Raw genomic sequence first — 15546 nt, 5'->3', positions numbered from 1 at the left:
TCCGAGGACCGCTTCAGCCTCCGTCTGTCTTCGCTGGAGGGCCCGGGGACCGCTCCAGCCTTCATCCGCCTTCGCTGGAGGATCCGAGGGACCGCTCCAGCCTTCTGCAGCTGGTGGGCTGCGTGTCTATGTGTGCAGCTAGTGAGCTGCTCGTCTGTCTTCGCTGGAGGATCCGAGGGACCGCTCCAGCCTTCATCCGCCTTCGCTGGAGGATCCGAGGGACCGCTCCAGCCTTCTGCAGCTGGTGGGCTGCGTGTCCGTGTGTGCAGCTGGTGGGCTGCGTGTCCGTGTGTGCAGCTGGTGGGCTGCGTGTCCGTGTGTGCAGCTGGTGGGCTGCGTGTCCATGTGTGCAGCTAGTGAGCTGCTCATCCGCCTTCGCTGGAGCGTCCGAGGGACCGCTCCAGCCTTCATCCGCCTCTGCTGGAGGGTCCGTGGGACCGCTCCAGCCTCCATCAGCTTCGTCTGCCTTCATCCGCCTTCGCTGGGGGGAGGGTCCGTGGGACCGCCCCAGCCTTTGTCGTCGCTGGAGGGTCCGTGGGACCGCTCCAGCCTTCATCCGCCTTCGCTGGAGGGTCCGAGGGACCGCTCCAGCCTTCGTCGTCTGCTGGAGGGTCAGTGGGACCGCTCCAGCCTCCATCAGCTTCGTCTGCCTTCGTTTCAGCCTTCGTTTGTCTGAATCAAACTTTTCACTTGGGGTTACATGTTTGATTTTTGGGTAGGGGGAAATGTTACGTTTCGGTGTGTCAGTGTTTTGTTTTTGCATGACTTATGTATTTCCTGCTTTACTTTGAAAGTCTGTGTTATCTTAGTGTGTTCAGTTTACATTTTCCCTGTCTCGTCAGTTCTAATTTGCCCCAGCTGTGTTTCCCTCCTGTGGTCCATTCCCTGATTGCTCCTTCTATGTATTTAAGCCTTGTGTTTCAGTATGTCATGGTCGCGATCTCCCCCGTGTTGTAAATAGTTTGGTGTTTTGTTGTAAATAAATAGTCTGTTGTAAATAGTTGTGAATGGGTTTGTTAATACTTTCGTCATGGGATATTTTCATTTTGGGATTTTGGTGGAGAGCCTTCGTGGTTTTATTTTCCTTATCTTTGTTTTTCTACGTTGCACCCCGGTTGCCTAGGCCGGGGTGTAACAGCGCAGGTTAGTCCAACTCAGTTTGTCGGGTGTCTTTCAGTGCTCGTATGTCAAAAGACGGGAGTGAGAATATGTTTTAACAGCAAATGACAATGAAATGATATAATAGCAGGGGACTGTAGGTGAAACAGCAGACATTAGTTTCAGGCTGGAAACTAGACAAGCTTCAAGTGAAATTTCATTTTTCTGGGATGATGTCACATATAAAAAAAAGACACTGCTTAATGCATGAACCCCTGTTAAGGTAAAGATGGTTAAGGAGAAAACGAGAAAGCCAGGTGCGAGTTTGATCACGTCTATAATGGCATCATGCTTCGCTCTGCTGGAATTGGAGCTCGCGGGGAAAAGCTTCAGCCTGGTTAATGTTAGTCTGAGGCAAATGGACTGCAATGTGGGATGAAATGGAGTGCTATTCACCATGATCTGCACCTGTCCATTCTTGCAGGAGTCTGGTGAGTTTTCGCTGTCGTCTTTACATCCCCCCATTCGACAGCGCACTGCGTCCTGCACCTGGGGGTTGGAAGGGGGATGCGGGAGAGGGTAGGGTGGAAACAGAGAGAGGGAAGGAGGGGCGGGGAGGATGATGAGGGAGAGGAAAAGATGATGCAAAGGAAAGAAGTTAGTGGAGGAACTTTTCCTTAAGTTAGTTTGGCAAACATTGGAGCGTGGGGACCATGCTCCTTAAACAACGTACATGCTTCATCTATATCGCCGCAATGGCAAGTGTACGGTGAATACCAACTTATGCAAAAAGTCCCATTGTTCATGAGGAAACTCGGCTTGCAGATTATATAACAGTTATAGGAGCGGTATAGAAAGCTCATAGAATACTTTGAAAGTGAAAAATTTGAGCCTAGTGATTACTGTTCACAGCACTAATTAAAATTAACAGCACGGTATGTACTGTAGATGTTCTAAACCCGAGGCCTTTCCTGTGCTATGCTGTTTTTTCCTTATCCTCCCACATACTGTATCTAAGTAAACACACACCAGCGCGCTGTCAAAGGGCCGCTCCTTGTAACAAAGAACAAATCCCCCCCCTATCGCGATCTGTATTACAGGTATCCTGGTTAGTTGCTGAGGAAGTAGCAGCACATCGGGCGGTCTCCTCGTCTATGTACGCGAGTGGACTGCGTCCACGTCTGCATGGACTGGTTTATCCCCTCCATTGTTTCATTTTGTTTATTATTTCCTTTTATATCCATACTCATCCTCAGTGGCCTTTGTTGCCTGTTCTGTGTTAGTGCGCGAGTGTTTGTGTGTATGTGAGTGCGTGCACTGGCACCCAATGCACCTCATTTCTACTTCAAAGAGAAATGCCCTACTATGGATACCTACCTCTCTCTCTCTCTCTTTCCACATTCCTCTCTATTTCCTCCTCCCCCACTATCATCCCCTGCTTCGCTTCTAAATCACAGTTTCCTCTCACAGATCTCTGCGTGCGTTCCCTTCCTCACCACCTAACTTTAACTTAGTTCCTCCATCACAAGACGCTCCCCTTTCTGCCGTTTACATAATATCACACTTTATGCTACCTTCTCTCTGTTTTTGTTGCACTGTAATACATCCTGATCCCCCCCACCCTCCCTCTATTACTTCCTCCGTTGCGGCACTCCCCTCTGTCTGTTGTTCTGCAGCTACGAAGGATTTACGCTCACTCTTGCAAGAGGATTTTCATACATTTACAATAAATAATTCCTGGATTTACGGTACCCTGATCCCTGCCGCTTTTGTGGTATTGATTTAATGCAGCTAAGCATTCAGAGCATTTAAAAATTCACTCACAGTATGCAGTTCGTTCAATATCATAATGATCTCTTTGACAGAGGTTGCGTTGCGCGCCGCGTACATGCATCGGAAACAGATGACATATTTACAGTTATGGAAAACTGATGACATTGTAAAATCCATTAATTGTAGCCAGAGCAGTTGTGAGCGATGCCATATTGAATAAGTGTACACACACTGGCATGTGTGCCATTGTCTGTCTCAAGGGCAAGAATACATGTATGTCCATAATGAGTTTAAAATCCGGGATCCCTGGGGACACAGTAAAGCCTGTGGCAAACAGGCACTTGGGGCTATTAGTTAGGGACTTATCGTCTTATTTCATACAGCATCATAGTAAGCTCCTTAAAGCAGACTTGGATCAGATGGACAATGCCGCACTATCCTACTGCATTATGAAGAAGTAGTGCCGCAGCACAGGACATGAATACCGTGCTAATCCTTCTCGCGTCTGATCCGCTTGTGTTCTGACGTGACTTCATACTGACCCCAGAAGCTAACGTGACATTTAAGAAAATGAATCCCGGCATCCCAGCAAAGCCAGCGACTATCTCCGAGTTCACTGTGTGCTGCAGAGTTAGAATAAATTCAAAAAATGCGTGGCATCCACACAACAAATGCTCAACAGGAGGAGGGGGAGGAAGAGACTGGACTCACCTCTCGGCGCATGGCGCAGTGGACGGTGATGATAACAAAGCCTTGAACAGAGTCAAAGACGGCAAAGAGAACCTAGAGGAGATAAATGAGATGCTCCTGTTAGTTAGTGCACATTTGTTTAATACTGCAGTGGTTCTAAAACATTTTAAACCATGGCATCCCCCTTAATTTTAAGTTGTTTTATATTACTGTGCAAATGCTTAAACTTCAACAAACCATTGAATGAAATAAATGCAAGCACATATTAACTAACTGTATCGTACTTGTTTCCTTCAAAAGTAAAATTAGCTGAGAGTGCAAAATTTAAAATATTATAATATCCGCACTTGAATTCTCTGTAGTGTACCACATGGTGCTGTGGCACCCACTCTATTGTTATTTTGTGTTGTAATGAATCATTAGAGAAACCCTCATATAATAACAAAATGAGTCAGTAGTCATGATTATTCATAATAAATCATCACAGTCAATACTCTCACTCACTGTTTGTGTTGCTTACTTGTGATCTTGACAGTGGGAATTGCTTGTTTTAAAGTAAAATAAGATTATTTTCATATTGACCTATTTTTCCACTGGCCGGTTCTTTATTTATACATGATATTATTTGTCCCCAAATTTGCTAATTTGTCAAGATATGAGACTCGAACATGTAGACTGGGAAAAACAAAAAGTCTCTATTTTTTATGGTTGTTTCATTTTAACAGTGAGAGACAGAATATTGCTTAAAAATCCAGAAAAAAACACATGAAACTCATTTGCATCTCTTTGAGTGAAATATGTATTTGACCAGAGACATTTATTTGTAGTTAGTCACCAGGTTTGCGCACATCTCAGGAAGATTTTGGTCCATTCCTCTTTACAGAAACTCTAAACCCTTTAAATTTGGCTTTGGGTTGTTTGGAGGAAGAATCAGCTTCCTCCACAGATATGACTGAGATCTGGGCTCCATGACCTTACCTTGTTTTTTCTTTAGCCACTATTTTGTTGCTGTGGAGACATGTTTTGGGTCATTGTCATGCTGGAAGTCCCATCCAATTCAATTCAATTTTATTTATACAGCACCAAATCACAACAACAACAGTCACCTCAAGGTGCTTTATATTGTAAGGTAGACCTAACAATAATATATATAGAGAAAAACCCAACAATCAAATGACCCCCTTATGAGCAAGCATGTTGGCAACAATGGGAAGGAAAAACTCCCTTTTAACAGGAAGAAACCTCCAGCAGAACTAGGCTCAGGGAGGGAGGCAATCTGCCGTGACTGGTTGGGGTGTGAGAAGGAAGGCAGGATAAAATACATGCTTTGGAAGAAAGCCAGAGATTAATAACACGTATGATTCACTGCAGAGAGGTCTATTAACACATAATGAGTAGGAAAGGTGACTGAAGAAGAAATACTCAGTCCATCATGGGAATCCCCCAGCAGCCTACACCTACTGCAGCATAACTAAGGGAGGATCCACGATTCACCTTCAGTGTTCTGGCTTAGGGAATGAGGCCCTGTCCACTGGTTTCTCAGTGCAGTGAGGTTTTCCTGTACCCTTAGCAGAAATACAGTCCCAAAGTTTAATGTTTCCACCTCTGTGCTTGATTGTGGGGATGGTGTTCTTTGGGTCATGCTCAACTTTTCTCTTTCAAACTTAAGATGCGCCTTCATGAGCAGGGGGACTTGTAATCCTGCAACATTTCAGTCCATTATTGGGGAATGTGTTATCCGTAGTGTTCCTGGTGACTGCGGTAAAACTTCCTTCAGATCATTAACAAGATCCTCCCGTGTAGGTTTAGGCTGATCCACCACCTATCTCATGATCATCCTCACACTATGAGCCATGATCTTGTACGGAGCTCCAGACCGAGGACAAATGATGATTATTTTATATTTCTTCCATTTCTGAATATTTCCACCAGCAGTTGCCACATTCTCACCAAGTTTTTTGCCATTGGTCTGACGTCCTTTTATAGCTCTTTGGTTGTGGAGAGGTTGGGATGGAAAAAACTGATTAAGTGGACCGATGTGCTTTATGCACATAACAAGTGGAGATCAGGACTATCTATAATTGATTGACTGATTGATTATATATGATCTGCACACAGCCTATCTGTGAAAGCCATAATTCTAAGTTTAGGGGATCAAACGCTTATTTCACCAAGTCACATGAAAATAAATTTATAACATAATCTGATATGTTTTTTTCTGGATTGTTGGTTGATATTCTATCGCTCTACTGATATAAAAATAGAAACTGTTTATTTCTTCATAAGTGAGCAAACTCACAAATTCAGCAGGGGATCAGATAACTATTTCCAACACTGCATCTTTATCGTTTGACTATTCAAGAACAAACAGCAGTGAATGTGCAAATACTTCATCTATATCTGTGACACAGCAGGTGTTTCTTAAACTCTCAGAGGGCTCCCACCATTTAAAAGCAGCTTATCCATGGTGTCTCAAAGCTACAGATGAATGTCTTGCATGCATTGGTGTTGTGAGACACATCACCTGGAAGAGTGTGGAGCGCCGGTCAGTTATGGCCAGGACCGCTGACATCCAGGTTAACGCTAGCAGCGGGAGAACCACACAGGAGCTCCACAGAGATGCCCTGTCAGAGAGGAAAGAAGGAGACAGAAGTCGGGGCAGAGGAGGAGGAAAGGAGGGAATGAACAAGGGATTCAGTCTCAAACCAAACCAGATGAGTCATATCTGGTAAGTCACATAACTCAACTTCTCACACACATACACTCATGTAAACATGGAGATGAGGCATAGTTTCACAGCAGTGGGCAATTTGAAACTGATTGGCACACTGGGATTTGAATCAGACTTAATATTCCCACCGATAAATGGAAGATGATGTGTAATCATGTAGATAGTTTTGGACTGGCAGTTGCTCACAATTACATAGTTGATGCACACTAAGTGCCATGCTGGTAGACTGTGAAGACAATGGGCAGAAGCCCACCGAGGAGGGGGAAGACAAGTCACTGACAAGTACTGACATCGGGTTTCTGAGGTACAAGAATGTGTGTGCATGTCTGACTGTAACAGCACCACAAAGATAGACACCAATTTAAAATGTTCATGCTGTCTGAGCACATATTCACAGTTTTATAACTGTCCAATAAAAAAGACGGACAGCTCCGTCTAGCTACATGGAAAAATACGCAAGTCCCCGTTGATGTGCAAAACGAGCAAAAGCGAATAAAGAACAATAAATTATAGTGATGTATCTGCTCTTCTCCTGTGAACTCCCTGTGGTGCTGACTGCGGTTGTAACCAAACGTCATAATCCAGCAGAGCAACAAACTCCAAGAAATTTTTACATACAAGAAATAAAAATAATGAGAGTAAAAAAGAGGTATGATTCATATGAATTGAATGTTCCATAAGACTAATAAAGCTGATCCTACGTTTTACATATTAAAGTAGCATTTTTGCCCATCACTAATAAATCAATCTTGTGTGGGTGTGTGTTCTTTGCCTTGACAGCTTATACAGTCGAGCTAGTGACAATCTGTCAGGTAAATGTCAAAGTAAGCAAGTAAGTAAACCACCTGAAGTCCAATATGACTTGTATATGTCTGAGACTTAGGTATAAGGAACAATGACTATAGTCAGGGGTGCACATAAGTGGTCCGCAGGTGCACATTCGCTGTCAAAATAAAAGACGTGCACCAGATAAGAAGTTGCCACGAGCGTTTGCGTACATATAAAAGGGACTGTTTTTATCCGCGAGAGTGGGATTTTCACGGCATATTCTGCACCACATCTCTGTGCGTTCATCATTTGTTTGAAGCCAGCTCGCCTCCTGCAACCACTTTTCCGAGAATACGCGCTTCTTTTGCGGTTCGAACTCCTTCTGACATTTCTTTGGAGGTGGAGGAAAACCAAAGTAATAGCTTAAAGGAGCTTGCTTATTCGAAAACTTTAAGAGTTCTAAACAAATGTGTGTCCTCCTCCAGAAAATCTTATGTACGCAAATGCGCGTTACAACTTCTTATCTGGTGCGGGTCTTTTATTTTGACAGCAAATGTGCACCACTTATGTGCACCCCTGACTATTGGATGGTTTGGAAATTCATACAAGTTTGCTATTCTACTTCTTTTCTGAGCCAATATGTAACGATAAAGTCGACTTGTCTTTAGCAAGGATCTAGGCAACTGAAAAACATGAAAAATAACCCTGAGTGTGAAAGTTTACAGGTCTTCCTGATTATGAAACCATTAAAACAATCCTCAGAACAGAAGAAACAATCCAGTGTTTGAAAAGAAACTGCTATGAATCTTTTTTTAGCAAAGCTCAGCAAAGAAAACACATCTAACAAGACATTTAAGATTTTTTAAGTGATTTTTTTATTTTATTTTATTGCCTTGATTTTTAGTATTATTGTTATTAGTAGCAGTCTATGTATTTCTTTTTAATCAGTTTTATTAATGGTTACAATGAGATTTGAATTGTAAATAATCTTATTTGTCTTACTTGGCCTTTGTGCAGCCCCTCAGCTCACAAATTTTTTTAAACAAGCCGTTTTAACTCTTCTTCATCTGTTTAAATCAACTTTTTTTGTTTGTTTCTGATTGGCCTGCCCATTAAAAGCAGACGGTGGGTGGGGCTTATGTGTTCACAGAGAGAAATCTCTTTTTTGTCATTATAATAAGAATGACACCTTATTAAACACATACACCACTAAACTTATATCACTAAACTTGGAGCCAGGTTTTCCTTTTTCTCACATGTACGTGATATTACGTGTGTTACTGTGAATATTTACTTGATCTGGTTAATATGAAATCCACGTTTATGCAAGTACACTACCCAAATAGTTTGCTTCATTAACAACCTTTCTGAACATTTCGTAACACAAACATGATTAAAACAAACTTCCAAATATGGTTCACAAATATAGCTTGACAGGGGTCAGATTTGCTTAGTGCAACCAGAGGAAATACCACTTTGGATGAAAACATGATCTCATTAAATTGCAGCGATAGTAGAGCAGGTGTTTTTCCTTTCATTACTTAGCCAGATCCTGCATCATAACTGAAAGCCAGAGATTACAAAAGATGTAGGAGAGTGAGGGCAATGGAGAGAAAGAGAGAGAGAGGTGAAGATGGACTAACATGGCGCTGCTGGCAGTCGAGTTGGACATAGCGGTGCTTGAGATCACGCCACACTTGGAGCATTTCAGGAGCAGTCGGCTACGCGCCTCCGCTGGGACACTTTAGGACATGTACAGACATACATACATAAACACATACACGCACGCACCCAGGTGAAGAGGACAGGAGGTAGGTAAGGGTGTGGGATGTGTGGGAAGGACAAGTACCAGTTATGACAACAGGTGAATGTGCCGGTGTCACAGTTGCAAAATAACCAAGAGGAAAAAGTAAAGAAAAAGAAACATAAAGAGAGAAAGTGGACACAACAAAGAGAAGAAATAAAAAGAAAAAAAGAGAGGGGAAAAAGGGGGAAGGAGAAAAGAAAGAAAGGAAAAATTAAAACCAGATCTTAAAAAGTAGCAGCAATGAAAAACAGTCAGAATACAAAGATCGATTCAGAGCAAGTAGAGGGAACATGAGAGACGGACATTGTAATGTTACAGCAATCATGTGGATTAACAGATTACAGTGATGCAGACAGGAAGTACCGGTGCAAGTACCAAAAATATATTCCCCGGCCAGTGCAAGCAGGTCTATGTGTGTGTTTTCATATATATATATATATATATATATATATATATATATATATATATATATATATATATAATTTTTTTTTATTTATCTTTTTTTTTTTATATCACTGTGCAAAAGCAAAAGTGAAGCTTTCTGACTCCTTTGGTTGTTTATTTACTTACAGTCGACCACTCAGACAGAAAGAGAGAGTGAATGTGCGCACGCTTGCGTGTGTATATACTGAATTTGAGTATATACGTGCAAGCAGAGAATGATGGGGCAGTATGTTGCTATGCTACATTAGCGTCCCACCACAGCTCATTGCCTTGTTGCCAGCCACATCCCCATGGCTTCATAAGGAAATACATTACGCTAATGACAGCTTGTCCTGTTAGCAACACGACCAACTGTGGTGCGTGCGTGTGTCTGTGTGTATGTGTGAGCATTTTATTTCTGTAAACACACTTCTGAGAATCGGGGGACGAAATGTGCTTACTGCTCGGATAAGGCCAAGGACTTTTCATGCGACAAAGGAGGATACACCTGTTCGTGTGTATTTTCGTGTGCGCGTAGGTGTGTTTGTACACAGCGACTGGTTTAATCTCAGGTTGCATCACCGGGTAACAAAAGCTAATCAACCCCCTGGAGAGCAGAGCTGTACTGTTAACCCTTGATGCTACGAACAAATTAAAAGTTCCATTTGTGCACTACTGTATAGACGTTGGAGGAAATGCAACGGCATAAAGAAAAAAAGGAGAACAAATGATGGAATCAATAGGTGTAAAAATTAAAACATGGATTTTTAGATGTGGGAGTGCCATTCAGAATGAGAAAGATGATGAGCGCAGCGAACTACTTTAATACAAACAACGGTGGAGCTAGAGACATATGCCTGTATATTGTGTGTATGTGTGGGTTAGGATTCAATAGTATAGAAGGTTTAATCCACATAATCCAGGTATTTATTGAATGTAATTAGATTTCCATCTGCCATTGATTTTCACATCCACTTTATTCGGCGATGTCACAAACTAGATGGGTAGCGTATGTTAAAGCGAAGTAAAATGCATTGCACAGAGCAACAAAACACAGCAGATGTCTTGTCATTTTGTTGCCAAATTGGATCATATTTTTTCTGTTTCTTTTCCTTTTTTTGTATAATTTTTACTGAAGGCACAGATGTACAGGTAGGTGTACGTGCTCAGACCCTCGAAAGCATTTCTAGTTAATTGCCATGAATACTTTGTGCTCCTAACTTTGTCTGACAGCAGGGAAAATGTAACTAATGCAGCAAATGTGCGTGGATGGACGTGTGTGTGTGTCTATGTGTAAGTATGTGTGTGAAGTGCAGGCAACTTACCCAGCACGCTGCTTTTTAGACTTGTCTGAGATGCCGTCTCGAGACATGAGCTTGTTAAACACCACGATTCCAATAAGCATATTCACCTGAGAGACAGAGACACATTGCTGTGATACAAGAGTCGAGAACAGGCGATCAAATGGCTTTGTATTTTCTTTTATTAATGTTTCACAAGGTTGAAGACAACTTTGTAAAAGCCGCATAGACCAAGTTGATTTTTAATTGTCAATAAAATTAATGAATGTTTATAAGCCATTAGTAATGGTATATTTTATCTGTATTATCTCTGCTAACCACTCTGTAAACATTCGATAGCTCAAAAAGTTTTGAATGAATTTTGATAAAACTCTGTAGGGATGTAGAGTGGGGTCACATCAACAAGCCATTAAAATTTGGTTTACATCACCAAGGTCTTCCAGGTCAACTTAAAGATTTATTGATTGAAAACTGACAAAAAGCCATAAAACTATGATTTGGATAGAAAGTGCCATATAAAGATTTTAAATATCATGTCACATGACCTCTGACCTCTCCTTTGAGGTCAATAGATTGATAATAATAAGTGATAATAACGTTACAGAGCTATTTATGGCAATGTTTCCTGCTGCTATTGTTTATGTTGACAACATACAGAATGATATGAGGGGATTCTAAATATTATGCCATTATATTATATCTTTGCTATGCAGTAACGGCTATAAGAGTTTAAATACATAACAATTTGAATAGATGGTGGTTTGTGAACTTTTAATAAAAAAAAACCCCAACATGTTTATTATTAAAAATTTAAGTGGATTTACTAAACAATAAATGCTACACATGAGCTTTATCTACATAAGAAATACAAATAATAATAATCATACTAAAAATGATGTCTGTCCGTATCTTAAAATGGGTTTCAAAAGGGCAAATAACAAAAGCTTGTACTTTTACTTATTTTTACTGCACTACAAACTTCTTAGTCTTTTAAAAAAGGCAAAAGAAACTAAAACTAATATCTAGAAGATACAACATTATTCCCCTAAGAGTAAATACTGTCCAGGGAGAGTGAGCTGACTTGGCCCTGGGGTCGGTTGAATAAAAGCATCTATTTATGAACTATACAAAGTATTATGTATACTATTGAAGCCAAGCATAGGCTTTTTTTCTAAAGGTTTTATTACTTACTAATTCCTACGTCAAATTATGTCATGCTTCAACTAGCAAAATCTAGACAATCAACATATTAAGTTACATGAACAAATTCAGCTTTAATTTGGTGAACTGAAGGTAACAGACATTCCTTTCATTGGTTTCATCCTACTCCTTCTATCCACATAGCACAGGACAGAAGTTTTTTTTTTTTTTTTTTTTTAAATGAGCAGGTCCTGTACTTTTCTTAACCTATAATTATGGCAGTTCTGAAAGCTTTAAAAAACTGCTTCTCATACTTGTTTCTCTTACTAATGAGGAGTCCGTTGTTAAGCCTGCCAAACATCTGGGTTATAGCGGTGACCCAGTGATACAGATTCAATAAGACGCACTTGCACATGGCTCTGAGCCGAGGCTTGCCACATGTAGACCCCTTCTACTTTGAAATCCTGCCCATGTGGGAGATTTCCTGTGCTAGCGACATGTTCGTCATAATCCTGATTGCCAGCATTCACTCATACGCGTTCTTCCATCAGCCACGGGTTTCTCTGCCTATTCTTTGTTTGATCGTTTATCAGGTTCTTTGGGAAGTCTGCTGGAGGAGCGAGCGGTGTAAGTGACAAGTGATTTTCACACCCTGATGCGTACCTACACAGCTCCTACAATGCATTCCTATTCTTACCAAGCTCTTAAACTGAATGTCTGCCTGAATACCTCCTTCAGCTCATGCCAAGAGCTGCTACTAGCTAAGAGGAAAAAATCCATATGCTGAAAACATGTCTGCCAAAAATTACAACCACTAAGCGGCTGAACAGTTAGAGTCTGACATACACGTACCATGTTAAATATTTGGTTTTCACATCCTTTGCAGAAGCCTAATTTCTGCTCAAATCCCATTTCTTAGAAATGAAATGGAAAATACTCATATTTCCTTTCACTGCATATAATAATAATCACAATAATAATAATAATAATAGTAATAATAATAATAATATGTCATTATCTGGTAGATGACACTGCATGACAGATATATTGTATTATAGAGTGTGTAGTGATTTAAAAAGATACAGTCAATCACAGAGCCTTCCTGATCAGTTCAGTCAGTCTGTTGGTGTCTCCAGCTGCGATGCTGCTCCCCCAGCAGACCACAGTAAAGTACACTGTGCTCACCACAACTGAGTGATGGAAAATCTCCATCATTTTGCTGCACACATTGATGGAGCTCAGGTTCCTCAGGAAAAAGAGCCCGCTCATCCCATTTCTTTAGTATACAACTTCTGTGTTGGTCTTCCAGTTCAGTCTGTTGTCACTGTGGATGCCCAGGTACTGGGTACTCCTCCACATTAATAGCCTATGCCATCACAGACAAAGCTGTGTAGCAGTCCACCTCCCTCTGGACTCGATCGCCACCTCTCTGGTCTCATTCAGATTCAGAAGCAGATGACTTCTGCCACACCACTCCACAAAAACATCTACTAGTGCTCTGTACGTCTCCTCCTACCCATCACTAATATATCCAAACACTAGAACTGTCAAGAGTATTTGCGTATGTGCCATGACCTGGAGTTGTACTGAGTCTGAGGTGTACAAGGTGAACAGGAATGGAGACAGCACAGTCCCCGGTGGAGCTCCTGTACTGCACATCACCAAACTAGACAGAGCATTTGGTGGATCATCAGTATGGTACATGTGGCATTTACGATTCATTAAAAAAAAATCTCTTTCTCTGATCTCTTCCAGTCTCGCGTGTGCTACTGACAACTACCTACAACGTGCCAGACTGTGACAGCACTATTGTCATGCCAGTCATGTCTGGCCCAGGCTCTGTGAGTCAGCACCATCCTGCTCAGCTATTTGCCCAAGGCCAGGTTCATTAATTAGAGAAGAGTCCTGTGGGAAGGTCTGTGTTTCTCTGCCCAACGCCCTGCTCTCATTACAGCTGTTTGTTAGAGTGCGGCCCCAGCAACAACACCAGGGGGCCAGGTACCACGTAGCAGCTGGGGTGTGGAGCGTACATTGACATTGCGGAGGAGAAAAGCTGGAAGCGCATCAAGACATACTAGGCACTGAAAAATAACTTTAAGCAAGTTGGTGGGTTTTATGAAACTGCTCCAACTTTCGAAACTTGAATGTTTAACTTTTTCATCTTATAACTTATTCAAATACGCTTTTTTAGAGTCATGCATTTTGCATTTTTTTAAATAAAGCACCAACCTCGCGAGTATTTAGAGTTTTTATACAAGTGTATAAACACTATTTAATATTTTCAATTAAAGGAATGCGATTTATTACTGTTTTGCATTCAGTTTCAGACTATGTAACCTTTAAATAATAACAGTGGCATTGCAAGACACTAGATTAACATAATGATGAATATTCAGCAGCACATAATCCTGTATTCCCTTGTGCCTCAAACTGCAGCTTGCAGAAACTGTCTAACTGCTGTTTGCTTGTCAGGGATTTACTTCAAAATCATGCATATCACTCTGCACACCTGTGCTGTCTGATCCATGTTTCCTTCCTGACGTGTACTGTACGGTACATGTGCAAACAACAGAGGAAAAGAAGCTATAAACGGACACACACAACAGCAACGCCAGTGGCAGCAATTACCAAACTTTAATGCCCCATCCAGAGTTATTAAGCTTAGTGGTGGCAATATCTACCCAGGGATCCATTTAGGAGAAATTAGCTGAGCCACATACAGCAGCACACAGAAGCAGATGATTAAAACGCCTCTGAGATACAATCAGTGCACTCAGTTTTGCTGTAGTACAACACAGAAGTATATTTACTTCAACATAAAACCGTCTGCTTTATGGCAACTGGCAAAAATGAAGAAAGCGCACATTATTACGTTCCGTGGAACACAAGTTAGCTGCATATTTAGATCTGAAAATACCACTGGACCATAATAATGCTTAAAACATTGGCTACAGAGCCCTATGCATTGAAAATGCATATAACAGTGAGAGATTCGGGGCTAGAGCTGCGATGGAGGTCCACTCTTGCGCTGCATTGCCGGCAGCTCTTGTCAGCTAGAATACGTTTTTATTTTTTTCTGGGCTGACATTTTAGACTCAGCGATCAAAGCGCTCAGCTCATCATTGTGTCGTGTACACCCTGGGTGTGTATGCTTACATGTGCATGCGCGAGTGAGGAAAACCCTCAGAGGTCAACATGCATTTGCTTTAATGCCCCAAGCTGGGAGGCTAACTTTGCAAAAATATTTGGAGAATATTTGTGCCGTGTGACTACAGAGAGAGGCCGGCTGGCTGAGAGGAAAGGAACTTCGTCATGTAGATGGAACCTGACTCCTCCCTTAGTCACGCTCCTGTTGGCTTCCCATGATGCACTGAGTGTTTCTTCATTCACCCTTTTTAATTCTATATGTGTTTATAGACCACCGTTTATACACCATTACTAAACGCTGAATCTCTTCCAGTGTGGATTTTGTCCCACCTCCAACTGCTCACAACAGATGGCTGCCCCTCTCCCTGACCCTGGTTCTGCTGCTCCTTTTAAAAGGGAGTTTTTCCTTCCCACCATCGCTAATTGCTTGCTCACAGGGGAACGTCTGGTTGTTTGTTTTTTTCTCTATTATTGTAAGGTGTTTATCTTACAGTATAAAGTGCCTTCAGGCAACCATTCTTGTGATTTGGTGCTATATAACTAAAACTGAACTGAACTGAAGCAGTGACGCACTCACCAATACAATGACAGCAGCTGGCCCAACAAAGGCATAAAGCAAACCGCCTTCCAACGATAGCCAGCAACTAGTAGAGGGAAAAAAAGAAAAA

The 15546-nt window shown here is 41.6% G+C and overlaps 1 protein-coding gene across 1 annotated transcript in view; it reads right to left on the bottom strand.

The window, feature by feature from the left end:
• adgrb2 (adhesion G protein-coupled receptor B2) overlaps positions 1–15546 on the bottom strand; it is a 266754-nt gene that overhangs the window by 32189 nt on the left and 219019 nt on the right. Inside the window, exons 22-27 of the mRNA XM_086279307.1 lie at positions 15456–15522; positions 10616–10701; positions 8704–8802; positions 6086–6185; positions 3583–3654; positions 1555–1647 (exon numbers count right to left, since the gene is read on the bottom strand). Coding sequence (XP_086135433.1) covers positions 1555–1647; positions 3583–3654; positions 6086–6185; positions 8704–8802; positions 10616–10701; positions 15456–15522 — 517 coding nt within the window. The remainder of the gene's footprint in view (positions 1–1554; positions 1648–3582; positions 3655–6085; positions 6186–8703; positions 8803–10615; positions 10702–15455; positions 15523–15546) is intronic.

This window comes from Aulonocara sp. 'chitande type north' Nkhata Bay, linkage group LG22 (genome assembly GCF_057382095.1).
Source record: "Aulonocara sp. 'chitande type north' Nkhata Bay isolate Kocher_YH1m ecotype deep benthic linkage group LG22, A_spYH_male_GT1.1, whole genome shotgun sequence".
NCBI lineage: Eukaryota > Metazoa > Chordata > Actinopteri > Cichliformes > Cichlidae > Aulonocara > Aulonocara sp. 'chitande type north' Nkhata Bay.
This window is presented reverse-complemented; position numbering and strand designations above follow the sequence as displayed.